At 39.3% G+C, this 14,133-nt stretch overlaps 1 protein-coding gene across 6 annotated transcripts; it reads left to right on the top strand.

The window, feature by feature from the left end:
* Nucleotides 1–101: 101 nt before the first annotated feature.
* Nucleotides 102–12,659, top strand: HNRNPK (heterogeneous nuclear ribonucleoprotein K). 6 transcript variants are annotated; one of them, XM_003941121.4, is made up of 17 exons: nt 102–223; nt 2,243–2,322; nt 2,404–2,488; nt 2,887–2,984; nt 3,910–3,966; nt 5,465–5,508; nt 6,381–6,453; nt 6,969–7,040; nt 7,542–7,655; nt 7,964–8,092; nt 8,769–9,076; nt 9,205–9,259; nt 9,568–9,651; nt 10,025–10,040; nt 10,118–10,200; nt 10,597–10,766; nt 11,544–12,659. In XM_003941121.4, the coding sequence occupies exons 3-17, from the start codon at nt 2,431–2,433 to the stop codon at nt 11,572–11,574; spliced, it is 1,392 nt and encodes a 463-aa protein (XP_003941170.1). In that variant the 5' UTR covers nt 102–223; nt 2,243–2,322; nt 2,404–2,430; the 3' UTR covers nt 11,575–12,659. The 6 variants fall into 6 exon arrangements, with proteins under 6 accessions (XP_003941170.1, XP_003941169.1, XP_074251585.1 ...); XM_003941120.4 differs by having other exon boundaries at nt 11,484–12,659; XM_074395482.1 differs by lacking the exon at nt 102–223 and adding an exon at nt 491–601.
* Nucleotides 12,660–14,133: the final 1,474 nt, after the last annotated feature.

Genomic DNA, 14,133 nt, shown 5'->3' with positions numbered 1-14,133 from the left:
AAACGCCCCTTCCCCGCCCCCTCCCTGTGCGCGTGAACTAGGCGGTTGTTAGATCTCGCGAGAGGTTCGCCCCCTAACCGCCCCTCCCCCCAGCTAGTGAGTGCGCGAACGAGAAAGGAGGAGGGCGTTCCAGGCGACGGCACCGCAGACGCCATTATCCTCTGTTTCTCTGCCGCACCGACCTCGACGTCTTGCCTGTGTCCCACTTGTTCGCGGCCTATAGGTAATTGGAGTTATTGGAGCTTGGGTATTTCTGATTCTGGCAAGGGTCTGGCCTCCCTGAAAGGCTGCGTTGACTTTTCCCAAGCCCGGGTTTTCTCGAGCCCTTGGCCTCAGAGCCCGAAAGGAGGCGCTGGCGGGAGGCGGGGTTGTCGCCTCCTCCGTCGCCTTGATTGACGTGGCCTTGGGCCAATCGCTTCGACCTCGCACCATCGCTGAAGCCCTAGCAGCCAATCGGGCGCGACGGCGGGGAGGACGCGAGAAGGCGGGGGAGGGGAGTCTGCGCTCGTTTTCTGTCTAGCTCCGACCGGCTGAGGCGGCGCGGCGGAGTGACGGCGGCCTCGCGCGCTGAGAAGCCAGGTTGGGGGAGCGACTTGTGGAGGTGAGGGTCGGAGGCCAGTTTTTCTTTTTGAGGGAGGCGTTCTGGGGGCCGGTTTGGTGGTTGGCCGCTTCTCCGAGTGGGAACGTTGCCCGGTGTCCCCTCCCCCACCTCCGCCATTTCCCTGAGCATGTATCCGCAGTCCGCGTTGTGGTCGCAGAGACTTAGGGCATTGGCGAGGCATTTGCCTTTAGGATGAACTGGAGTTATACGGCACTGGGAACTAGGAACCTCGTGGAGGAAAGAAGGCCGGCGGGGGGAGAAGGCCGCGCCGCCGCTCTCTTTGTGTGGGCCCCGCCTCACCTTGGGTCTCCCGGCCCAGGGTCGGAACTGGAGCGGCGGGATGGAACGGTCGGGGCTGCCTCGGTGGCTTTGTCTCGGGCGGTGGGGGGAGGATGCGGGGGATGAGACCTCGGGACCGCGTGGTGGGTGGGGGAGGGGGGGTCGTCGCTCGGCTCCGCCTTGTAGCACGTAGTCGCCATTACGCGGGCCGCCATTTCCTGTCGGATCCGGGTGAGGAGAGGTGCGGCGCTTCTGCTGTCGACTCTCGCTTTTTCCAGGCCAGTTACCCGGCTGTTTGCGATCCCGGTACTGGGAGGCGCGGAGGGGAGGGCGTGTTTGCGTTTGTCCGGCCGGGCACATAACTAGGAGATTTTCGGGGCCTGGGGACTGGTGACTGCAGGACTCGAAGGGTGAACAGCACGCGGCAGCGTTGTTCTTACAGATACACCCTGCTGTTTTTGCTTAACTTCTTTACCCAACTCTTCTCCCACCACCTCAGAAGTTGAGTGACTGCTGGGCCAAAAGGATGTCGTTTCAGTTGTTAGGACAGCAGTAAGTCGACCCGTTAACCGTGCGGAGAATGGGAGGCATAAATGTGCCTCGATTGTTGGCGCTCTGCTGCCTAGCCAACCTTCGAGTAGAGGCCACTTGTCAACTCTTAGTCCCGAGAAGAGGGAAGCTTTGAAAGGCTGTTTGCAGTCCTATCGGCCGTTCTGACACACAGACTCTAGTTTTTGTATTACAGGCCTAATTGTCGGTTGTACTCTCAGCCTAATTTAAAATAGTCCGCTAGTGACTGTTAGTTTTCAAGGACTCCATTAGCTTCGCTGAATAGTAGACTGCTGGTGGTAGCAGGCTGGGTCTGGTCCTGTATTAGATTTTTGGATTTCTCTCTCCTGTCGGTTTTTCTGGTTGTTGTTGGATGTACTCGCGATTGCCTTTGTGTTTGTAAACTTTTGAGATGTCACAGAAGATCGCTTCAAGCATGAGTCGAAAGAAATAGAAAAGCAGTTAGAGGTTTTAATATAAAATTAGTTTATGCGTTGTAACTTTAAATAAACGCATGCTTTGTGGATGATATTTATTTTTTCAGGATTTTGTGAATGTACCATATAAAACAATTCATTGCTGCGGTGGAACTTAATCCAGCGGCTAAGTTAGTGTTCTAACTTAAGAAAAAATCAAAAAGGCTCCCTTGAGTTTTGTTTTAGGCATTTGAATTGTAAAACCCTGAAATGAAGAATCAAGTCTTAGAAATAGCTAGTTTCTTGGGGTCAAATCAGTGTGTGTTCGCTGTAATCAGAAGCAAGTACTCAGTAATAAGAATAAATGCAAAACTGATGTATGTGTTGGTTCTTCCAGGCTACTGCAGCACTGGGGTGTCAGTTGTTGGTCCAACCCAGAACACTTCAGTTCTGCTCTGCGAGAATATATAATAACTGGTACGTTCTAGAAGCAATGTCTCCTTTTTTCAGCTTGCTTTCCAATAAGCCAGATGTACTAGCTTCTTTATTTTTCAACAGATCGGTGTGTCCATTTAATACAAGAATATGGAAACTGAACAGCCAGAAGAAACCTTCCCTAACACTGAAACCAATGGTGAATTTGGTGAGAAGAAATTTTAACTGTTTTTTAATATAGCAATATTCTGCTAATATTTAATATTGCCTTGAGTATGTGGTGAAGTTGTGCTATTACTGTTTATGTAAGTAATTTTGATTTCGTTCTGCGATTTATCAGTTACATTTTAGCTTTTATTTATGAAGTAGAAGTAACTGACTTGCACATAAAGAATTTTTCTTGCATTTTGGTATTTCGAGTCCTTTGAAGTATTTCGTCGAAGTACTTTGTGTTTGGTGCATGTTATAAGGTGGAAGCATAAGGTTCAAGTCTATAACAATGCCTTTGGCCTTTTTAAAACATGCCTGAGAGTAGTAACAAGTCTTTTGAAACAGAATGAAGTTGTATTGGAGACTTTGTTTGAAATCTGAACTGTTAATTTTTAGGTAAACGCCCTGCAGAAGATATGGAAGAGGAACAAGCATTTAAAAGATCTAGAAACACTGATGAGATGGTTGAATTACGCATTCTGCTTCAGAGCAAGGTATACATTTTATTAAAAATTTGAAGGTGGTTCATGCTCAAGTAGAAATTAAGAAAGTCTGGTTTGGCTCTCTAGAAATCAGAGCCAAGTTTTACACAGATTGGAGAACGGAAAATGTTTGTTTGTGGTTCTTTCTAAAAAAGACTTGAAGGGCCCTGGTGGTTTTGTTATTTCGCTAATAATTAAGATTAAAGTCTTTGTAGTGAACCACTACAGGTCAAACTAGGAGGAGGGTTTGATTCTTTTTGAGAGAGAGTCTCCCTCTATTGCCCAGGCTGGAGTGCAGTGGCACTGTCTCAGCTCACTGTAACCTCTACCTCCCGGGTTCAAGCAGTTTTCCTGCCTTAGCCTCCCAGGTAGCTGGGATTACAGGGAATGTCACCATGCCCAGCTAATTTTTATATTTTTTAGTAGAGACGTGGTTTGACCGTGTTGGTTAGGCTGGTCTCAAACTGCTGACATCAAAATCCACCCACCTCATCCTCCCAAAGTACTGGGATTACAGGCGTGAGCCAGAACTCCTGGCCTAGGGTGTGATTCTTAAAGTGTTAATAGATTAAATTTTAATTATGTGTGGACTTCTTGGGAAGTTTCTTTGTTAGCACTTTATTGTTTCATCTCATGTCACAATATGAAGGTACCTACTAATACTACTTGATTTATCAAAGGGGGATATAAAATCTGTGCTTAGTCTTATTTTTATACTCGGTGTATTTCTGGCATTGAATATTCTTATTTAGTTCTCAAAGCACTTAGAATTACATTTTGATTTTTGGGTGGTTTTTGGCCTGTTCGTTTTTACATTCCCTAATAGATTTTTATTCTTCTAACAGATTAGAGGATTTTTTAGTGAAATCTGTGAGCATGGGTAGACATTCATTTTAGGGAAAGACAAAGTAATTTTTTGTCTTCGTATCTTCTCCAGAATGCTGGGGCAGTGATTGGAAAAGGAGGCAAGAATATTAAGGCTCTCCGTACAGACGTAAGTATTAAAGAGTTTGAACTACTACACAAGCAGCTTCAGTTTGTATGTCTATAGAAATTTAAAGATTTACATCCTAGAAATCATTTAATAGTTTAGCTACAAGACATTTGTAATTGATCACAGCGTTGATTTTGAAGTTATCCATTCCTGTTTTAACAAAAGCCCAGATTGAACAGGGTGGGGGTTTATATTAAACCTCTTCCCATTCTAATAATGAGTTCACCAAATTATTCACTTCATCGAGCAAGATAACATCTTGATTAGAAATAGCGACAAAGTGTAAAAATCCTTGATTACACCATTTCCTGTGTGTGAATCAATTACAGTATTACTGAAAACCATTGCGGGTGGCTGGTTAAATCCAGAAAATCTGTTTTTGTTTTCTTTGGGAAGAAAAATGTCCATCTGTTCTTTAACAGCTTGCACATGAAGCACAAAGAATTTAATGTAGAGGTTGCAGGATATAAATATGGGTAAAGAATAGAGTAGGCATTTAATCTAATAATTGGGAAACTGTTTGTCAATGCCTATGATTTGTTTGAGTCTTCATTTTACAGTGGGTTGACTCTTGTGATTAGACACATTAAATGTTGGCAGTGCCAGAAGTGAGCACATTTATAGGACTCGGCTACACCAGAATTTCTAAATTTTTTTTCTCGTAGTGTACACATTTCTTAATGTTTTTCTTGCTAAAAATGAGGCAAATAATAACTTTGTGTTGAGTACTTATTTGACAGTATTTCATTTCTCTCTTGGTCGCAGATCTTTGTATGTTTCTCTTGATTACTGTAAACTGAACTTGAAAATTTGTTTAAAATTTTACAAACTTGCCATTAGGATCTAGGAATGCGTTTTAAACCTCCGGAAAACCAAACCAGTCTTTTATTAGTTAGGGTTTTTGGTGGTGTGGGAATTTTTGTTTTGTCTTTTATAAACCTCTCTCCTCTTAATCCAGATGTTCTGTATAATTATCTGGGTTATTAATTTCCCCATTTCCTCAAGATTTCAGTAAACTTTGAGTCAGGTTTTGTGTCTACCCTCATGAGCCAGCCTGCTACTGAAACATCGATTGTTTTTCTTTAAAAAAAAAAAAAAAAAAAAAAAGGCTAGAAACCATCATTTGAGGTCCTTAATGTTAAGCCACAGTCAGATTTAGAGAAGTCCATTATTGTGTTAGTCTTCAGAACAACTTAAGCTTGTTTCATTAATTGAGAGTATGAGTATAGTTTGTATTAAATTAAAATTTATTGCTTTTCCCCCTTTTCCCTCTCCTTGTTTTTTTGGCCATATATCTCCGTTGCCCATGTACTGGATCGACTTACCCCTGCGTTGCCCACCATGACGTTGGCCCATCCGCCCCTGAACGCCCATGTGAAAACCCTGGTTGGCTATGCCCAAAAATGTGCTCGTTGCCAAACGGGTACCATACTTGACAACTTCTGATTGAATGCCCATGCCCAATGCCAACATCCACGAACGCCAATGACCAATGCAGTACAATGCCAGTGTTTCAGTCCCAGACAGCAGTGGCCCCGAGCGGTATGTCCCAACAGTTTATGCCTCACTGCCTGATTAGAAAGAGAGAAATGTATTTTATTACCTGCCTTTTATATAATTAAATAGTATCCCCTTTAGACGGTGTATTGTTTTTCAAGTTTCTGTCTTATTTTCCCCATTAAGTCTTTTTGTCACTGAACTTTTACCGTGAGTTGCCCACCGAAACGATCCACTAATTTTATTTCGATGGAAGGAGCACAGCTTCAAGTGTTGCATATTTGCCGCATTGTAAATCAAATTGTTACCAAAATAGTCTCTCGCTCTGTCTTTGTGGCCCACCTTGCTTCCCAACATTGCCTGTTCATAATTTTTTCTGATGAAATGCTAACTCTGGTTCACTTTCCTTCACTTCTCATTTGTGTTGTCTTTGTTTTGTCTTGCATTTGTATTTGTTTTCTTGCAGAGCCCATTAGCGATCTAATTTCTAACTGGTATTCATAACTTTACTCCAGATATAATGTTCACCACTTGCATATTCCCCCACTTTGCCTAAGAGAAGGTGTGCCAGTTTTACGAATGTAACAGCGAGGGTGTCCCTAACTTAGTGGTGGCGGGGAACATAAATATTCAACTCTGCTCCAGTTCTGGTCAGTTAATTGCCCACTTAATCTGAGCCCTTCCAAAAGCCCATTCTCTCTGTCTCTCTGCAAGTCTCCTAATATTGTTACCATGTCTGTATTGGGTATAAAACAAAATGCATGTGAGAAATCTATAAATAGGCTACTTTAAATGGGGAATATTAAATAATTTTATGTTACATCTCTGTAAAAGTTTGTGTGACTTGGTGACAAACACAAAACTCATTTTTCTTTTCCGCCTTTTTTGTACTATCTGGTATTTGTGGTGTTTGACAGCATATTGAGTATCAGTGCTGATATTGAAACAATTGGAGAAATTCTGAAGAAAATCATCCCTACCTTGGAAGAGGTAGGCTCATTTTTTTTAAAAATGTATTTGATAATATGAGGGTGGGGAATGTTTATGTTGTATTGGGGTATATAATAGGGGAGATGGAAAGACAGTGGTTATGATAGTTTGTAGCAGTATCTTAACCTGCTACATAATTTTGTACATGCATAATTTGTTTTAAAAAAAAAAAAAGTTGGCCACTCCTGGAGTAGATGTGAACTTACTCGTGGTCATGTGCTTTCATGGGTTTAGTGTGCATTTTCTGGGCTTTAGTTTTAGAAGAGAGATTTTAAAAATTAGAACGTTTGCGGGGAGTCTGTTGAAAAGAATTATTTAGATTGTTAGGATTTTAAGATTCTACATAATTTAGTAGGTTTATATAGAAAAGTTTTATATCGTCTTAATGTTGAATAAAAGTTTCATTATTTTATAATGTAGGTTTAAAATATGTTGTAGTAGCTTTACCAATATATGCGACAATAGCCTGATCACGCTAGACACTTAACCTATTACTCTTATTTTTCTACTTTCAGGGCCTGCAGTTGCCATCACCCACTGCAACCAGCCAGCTCCCGCTCGAATCTGATGCTGTGGAATGCTTAAATGTATGTCATAGTGCCATTGAACCCCACTGAAGTATGGAGCCTGGCCCATAGGATCGATTATATTTTTAACATAGTGTGCTTTTCCCATCTCTAGAAAAAGGCTTAAAAACATGATACATGAATGGTCTTACAACTCACTGTTGACCCTGCTCCATGCTGCAGTGGGAATTAACTACATTTGCAAAGTGCTTTGCAGTCATTTTTATTAATGGTGTTATTTGAATGTTAATAATAATTTTGTGGTAACAGCGACATGCTAAATGGCTGCAGTGTGGGTATGGTGTTGCAGGACCTGAAAATAAAATAGTTTTTTAAGGTGGTGCAGAATGTCCTTTTTGGGCCTGGCTATTGAGGATAATAAGCACATAACTGGTAAAGTTATTGAAATATAAATTCAGGTTGCTCACTGCAACAGTATATTATTGTTACGCTTATAGCAGATAAGTGTGTATTGGGGAATTGCTGATTTGAAACTAAAATTTTGTAACTCTCCCTCCACAGTACCAACACTATAAAGGAAGTGACTTTGACTGCGAATTGAGGCTGTTGATTCATCAGAGTCTAGCAGGAGGAATTATTGGGGTCAAAGGTGCTAAAATCAAAGAACTTCGAGAGGTAAAAAAAAAAAAATCTGTATTTCTTGCTAGAAAGTAAATTTTCATATAGACTTGTTTCTGTGGCTGTCTTGCTTTCCCTCTGAGTTCCTTCTGAAGATTGCTTGTCACAAAAGACAAAAATGTCTGGTACTGCTAGACATGTTATTTTGTCAAAATTTTTACATCATTGCAAAGTCCTGTAATATTTATTGAAACATTTATATTATGGGGGGATAATTGTTGAATTCAATGCTATTTTCACTGAACCTAGAAAAGATAATTTCTAGTACTTTTACTCTAATTTTTTTGTTTATGCTCTTATTACAGAACACTCAAACAACCATCAAGCTTTTCCAGGAATGCTGTCCTCATTCCACTGACAGAGTTGTTCTTATTGGAGGAAAACCCGACAGAGTTGTAGAGTGCATAAAGATCATCCTTGATCTTATATCTGAGGTACTTCAGGACATTTTTGTTGACGTTTGATTTTATGAAACAAAGCGATAACCTGCAAAAGTAGCTTCAGATCATTTAGTTTTATAGTCTTTATTTGTCCTTTCCCTGGCAATTTTCTATCACCTGGCTTCAGCCATCACTTTAATTTAGAAATGGTTTTGGAAAAGTGGAGAGTGGTCATTGGTTGGTGGTATATTTATAGCCTTTGATCCTTTAAATGAATTTCCTATGGTGTTGATTGTGTCTTTGTAACTACGCTGCAGAGCTTCCTATCTCAGGTGCCTCAGTATGGATTACAGGCTTGCCAAGATACTGATCTCTTCAGCCCTTAGGATGATCATAGACCCCTTTGTAAAATGTGCATGGTAGTTTGTCATGTGTAAAATGTGAGAGCTTTGTGGTTTCTTAACAATCTAATCGTGTAAGAGCAAGCTGTTATTTTTCCCTGTACAGGCAGTAGAACTGACTTTTGTTAAGGATTTGCCAAAAGTATTGCATTTCTTGGGAATCCCTTACTTTGCTACTGTTAGCATTGCCATAATTCCCATCCCTGCCTCTAGTACCTCTTGGTGGGGGAATGGCTTTTTGTTGTTGATGATGATGATGATGAAGCTATTAGAAGGGTTGGTAGGAAGTGGGGCACTTTTTCTTCAGTTTGTTCTGTCTCTGTTTTTAGTCTCCCATCAAAGGACGTGCACAGCCTTATGATCCTAATTTTTACGATGAAACCTATGATTATGGTGGTTTTACAATGATGTTTGATGACCGTCGTGGACGCCCAGTGGGATTTCCCATGCGAGGAAGAGGTGGTTTTGACAGAATGCCTCCTGGTCGCGGTGGGCGCCCCATGCCTCCATCTAGAAGAGATTATGATGATATGAGCCCTCGTCGAGGACCACCTCCCCCTCCTCCCGGACGGGGTGGCCGGGGTGGTAGCAGAGCTCGGAATCTTCCTCTTCCTCCACCACCACCACCTAGAGGGGGGTAAGTTTTATTCTTCTGTGAATTACTAACATACAAGAGGCTGCGCTTAGCTGTAGATAAAGTACACTTTGATTTGATACGTGTTGCACGTAAACAAGTTTAGATGACAACAAGTACTGTGCTTGCAGAGACCTCATGGCCTATGACAGAAGAGGAAGACCTGGAGACCGTTACGATGGCATGGTAAGAGCTTTGATTTATTACCAGTTTGTGTGTGAAAGCCGTATGGATATAGTTGACGTTTTGTTGAAGGTTATGGTAATTAAAAAGCTTTTCTTAAAAGTTAATTTTGTTTGGATTACCAGTTAAATCATTACTTGTATTTGCTGCTGTAGGATTGCTACTTCATTGAGCTTTGTTCCCCTCAATTACATAATTGCCTATATATGTACTTTTAAAATAATGTAACATGCAAATTAGGTATATAAAAACAGCTCTATAACAATGCGGGTTCATGTTAATATTTCTAAATATTTTTGTCTCTAACATAGGTTGGTTTCAGTGCTGATGAAACTTGGGACTCTGCAATAGACACATGGAGCCCGTCAGAATGGCAGATGGCTTATGAACCACAGGTCGAGTATCACGGTTGTTCGTGTGTATATTAGTGATAATTTAAGATGCTTACCTGCTCTTCAGTAAGTTTTTTATTCCCCTGAGGATTGTCTTCTCAAGTTTACTCACTGAAAATAGGGAGGATACAGGAGAACTTTGGTTTCCTGAGTAGAGGGATTTAAGTATTAAAATACTTGAATAGTGAAGCTGGGTGCAGTGGTGCTCACTCATAATCCCAACTACTCAAGAGTCTGAGGCAGGAAGATCGCTTGACCCCGAGAGTATGAGACCATTCTGAGCAACATAGCAAGACTCCGTTTTGTCGAATAATTTTTTTTTAAGTACTTGGTAGTAATTACAAAAGCAAAGTAATTTTTTTTTCTTTGTTTTTAGGGTGGCTCCGGATATGGTAAGTTTTCTCCTTTGTGAAATCAAACATTAATAACATATTTTTTAAATGAACTTACTGCTCATTATTTAAATCAGATTATTCCTATGCAGGGGGTCGTGGCTCATATGGTGATCTTGGTGGACCTATAATTACTACACAAGTAACTATTCCCAAAGATGTAAGTATCTTTAATACTACCAGGAACGTTTTACCGTTTTTATGATTATTTCTCCTTTATGGTTCGTTTTTTTAATTCAGAAGGTTTTAACGAAAATAAACCTTTAGGATTGAGGGTTATGATAATGGGCTTTAGTGAGCTGTGGTGTTTCCAGTTTGAGTCTTGGCAAGTGATCAGTTCTATTAATAAAAGTAGCTAAGAGGGTTTTGAGCCCTAATTAGCTAATTAAGGGAAACATTAGTAAGTGTGACATAAATTGTAACTCAAATCTTGCTTGACAGGTTTAGGGAGCATTAATCAGTTAAGAGTCTGAATAAAATTTAATACACTTCATTCTCCTTGAAAATACAGGTAGTAAGTTTTAAAAGTAAACATACTTTTAAAAAATCTTTTCAGTTGGCTGGATCTATTATTGGCAAAGGTGGTCAGCGGATTAAACAAATCCGTCATGAGTCGGGAGCTTCGATCAAAATTGATGAGCCTTTAGAAGGATCCGAAGATCGGATCATTACCATTACAGGAACACAGGACCAGATACAGAATGCACAGTATTTGCTGCAGAACAGGTCAGTTTAAGTTTAGCTTTGTGATAGTGTATACATACTAAAACCTTTAAAAAGCTTTTCTTTTCAATTGATTTTTTTCTTTTAGAAGCCATGGTGTCTCAACCTTTTGGGGACCTAACTTCTAAACATTCTAATAGTTTGCCTTAATTTTCTCCTGCTTTCTTACTAAAAACGAAGACATTCAATACTAATCTTGCTGGAAGAAGCTTTAACCAACCACTCTTATTTCTCTGGTGAAAACTGCTGCCAAAACCACTTGTTATAAAATTGTACAGAGCCTGTAGAAAATATAGAAGATTCATTGGATATTGGCCTAGTTCTGTGTGGAAGACTAGTGATTTTGTTGTTTTTAGATAACTAAATTGACAACAAATCACAGTCTGCCATATGGCACAGGCCATGCCTCTACAGGACAAATGATTGGTGCTGTAAAATGCAGCATTTCACACCTTACTAGCATTCTTTGTCTCTTCTACCAAATATTAACAACTTTCAATTTCGTTTCTTAATTCTGTTCTACTAATGTCTGATTTGCTATTCATCATTTTTCTTGACACTTAACATTGCTTTAATTTGTAATTGCTAATGGTTTTTGAACTCTTCTAATTGTAATGGACATGTTTATCATTTTAATTTAGCATTGAAATTGTCTTGATGTTGATTAAGTTGTTACGAGCAAAAATTCTAATTCGCACTTTTTTTTCTTTTCTTTTATAGTGTGAAGCAGTATGCAGATGTTGAAGGATTCTAATGCAAGATATTTTTTCTTTTTTATAGTGTGAAGCAGTATTCTGGAAAGTTTTTCTAAGACTAGTGAAGAACTGAAGGAGTCCTGCATCTTTTTTTTTTTTATCTGCTTCTGTTTAAAAAGCCAACATTCCTCTGCTTCATAGGTGTTCTGCATTTGAGGTGTAGTGAAATCTTTGCTGTTCACCAGATGTAATGTTTTAGTTCCTTACAAACAGGGTTGGGGGGGGGGAAGGGCGTGCAAAAACTAACATTTAAATTTTGAAACAGCAGCAGAGTGAGTGGATTTTATTTTTTGTTATTGTTGGTGGTTTAAAAAAAATTCCCCCCATGTAATTATTGTGAACACGTTGCTTTGTGGTCACTGTAACATTTGGGGGGAGGGACAGGGAGGTAAAGTAACAATAGTCCACATGTCCCTGGCATCTGTTCAGAGCAGTGTGCAGAATGTAATGCTCTTTTGTAAGAAACGTTTTATGATTTTTAAAATAAATTTAGTGAACCTATTTTTGGTGGTCATTTTTTTTAAGGCAGTCATTTTAAAATGGTGGCTGAATTTCCCAACCCACCCCCAAACTAAACACTAAATTTGATTTTCAGCTCCTCTGTTGGATATATAAGTGGATCTCTTCTTGGGCATAGGCAAAATAGCTTGGCAAACTTAGTTCTGGTGATTTCTTGATGGTTTAAAAGTCTATTGCTGGGAAGAAATTCCATCATACATATTCATGCTTATAATAAGCTGGGGATTTTTTGTTTTTGCAAATGCTTGCCCCTACTTTTCACCAATTTTCTATGTTAGTAGTTGTAAAGAACTAAGATGGGGAGCAGTACTACAAGTTGAGTAATGGTATGCATATATACCAGTATTCTGATTGGCAGCAAGTTTTATTATCAAAGTAACACTTGGTTATGGAAGTGACTGATGCTGAAAAAAAATTGATTATTTTTATTAGATAATTTCTCACCTATAGACTTAAACTGTCAACTTGCTCTAGTGTCTTATTAGTTAAACTTTGTAAAATATATATATACTTGTTTTTCCATTGTATGCAAATTGAAAGAAAAAGATGTACCATTTCTCTGTTGTATGTTGGATTATGTAGGAAATGTTTGTGTACAATTCAAAAAAAGATGAAAAAAGTTCCTGTGGATGTTTTGTGTAGTTTCTTGGCATTTGTATTGATAGTTAAAATTCACTTCCAAATAAATAAAACACCCATGATGCTAGATTTGATGTGTGCCCAATTTGAACAAGGGTTGATTGACACATGTAAAATTTGTTGAAATGTTCCTCTTAAAAGGAAATACAGTAATCTTAAATTTATATATTTTTATATATATATATGTATGTGTGAAGTGTTTTTCTAGCATTTACAAGTGAAAGCTGGCAGGGGTGGTAGATGCAAAGTTGTGGAAGTTGGACTCATAATTTATTTAAAGTGGTAATCTAGCAAAATGAGAGCCTAGTTACCCAATTTTTTTTTTCTTACAGTTAGCCAGAGCTTTCCTTGTGTTACCTATGAGAAATTTTGAGTGAGTTACTTGGTTTATTTTTCTAAAATAGCTTTAGTTTGATGTTTGAGAATATTGGAGATAATTTTAAATAGCTGCATAGTATGGTTCCTGCCTCATATTCCTAAAATACTACTTGTCAACCTCCAACTGTTCAGAAAACTTGAAAACAGATTTTTTTATTTTTGAGACAGGGTCTTGCTCTTTTGCCCAGGCTGGAGTACAGTGGCGTGATCTTGGCTCACTGCAGCCTCCATCTCTGGGACACAAGCAGTCCTCTTGTCTCAAAACAGATGAACAACTATGTGGAAATGGGTTTAGGAATATAATCCTTGAATTTAGTTAAGAGGCTTGTGTATAATAGAATTGTCAGTTGGGCAACTTTGGAGTTCATGTCAGTAGTAATAGAATGAACAGAAATGCCTTTTAAGAGAATTAACAGTTGAGTGACATTTAGTTTGTGGAGGGGCATAAAACGTTCTTTTGGTTAACGAAAAGCATGAAATGTCAAAATACCACTTAAAATTAGTGAATGCTACGTGTGATACCGTTTCCCCCAGAGGTGAAAGGTTGAATTGCCACCTGATAGTTACTTAGTCTCCCTCTTGTGGTTGGTTAGGGTGAAATGAGCCCTTATCAGTAGAGAAAAATTAATAGGGACATTTTAGTCAAATTGTTACTCCTACTGGAGGAAAGAATCCATAGAGCAAATGCTGGTTTTCAAAGCTTAAGTCTGTTACCTATAAATGAGTTATGTAACACATGGACTATTAGCTGAAAATGTTTTCACATTTGCATTTACTTTAGATCTTAAATACATGATCCTACTGAAGAATATCTGGCATTGATATCTTGGATATACACCTTTGGGAGGGAGGGGCCTTTTGCATTACCACTAGTATTGATCGGTAAATGATATTTAAAATTTGGGTGAGAATTGAGACAGGTTGGGAGAAGCGAACATAAGCTCTTAAATGGAATATTGAGCCAATTTTGTAAGAAGTTACTGGTACATAGGCTGACTTAGTTTCAAAAATTTAGCATAACTTTGAAAATCGATTAACAAAATGCCAACATCTGTTGGCAACCAAGCTGTATTAGTTTT

Source organism: Saimiri boliviensis, chromosome 2 (genome assembly GCF_048565385.1).
Source record: "Saimiri boliviensis isolate mSaiBol1 chromosome 2, mSaiBol1.pri, whole genome shotgun sequence".
In the NCBI taxonomy this organism is placed as follows: Eukaryota; Metazoa; Chordata; class Mammalia; order Primates; family Cebidae; genus Saimiri; species Saimiri boliviensis.
This window is presented reverse-complemented; position numbering and strand designations above follow the sequence as displayed.

Bases quoted from the DNA above. Each gene is read 5' to 3' on its own strand.
- HNRNPK (XM_003941120.4), top strand. From the start codon at position 2,431: ATGGAAACTGAACAGCCAGAAGAAACCTTCCCTAACACTGAAACCAAT. The intron at 2,985-3,909 runs GTATACATTTTA...TATCTTCTCCAG, and splicing joins GCATTCTGCTTCAGAGCAAG to AATGCTGGGGCAGTGATTGG. The intron at 7,041-7,541 runs GTATGTCATAGT...CTCCCTCCACAG, and splicing joins ATGCTGTGGAATGCTTAAAT to TACCAACACTATAAAGGAAG.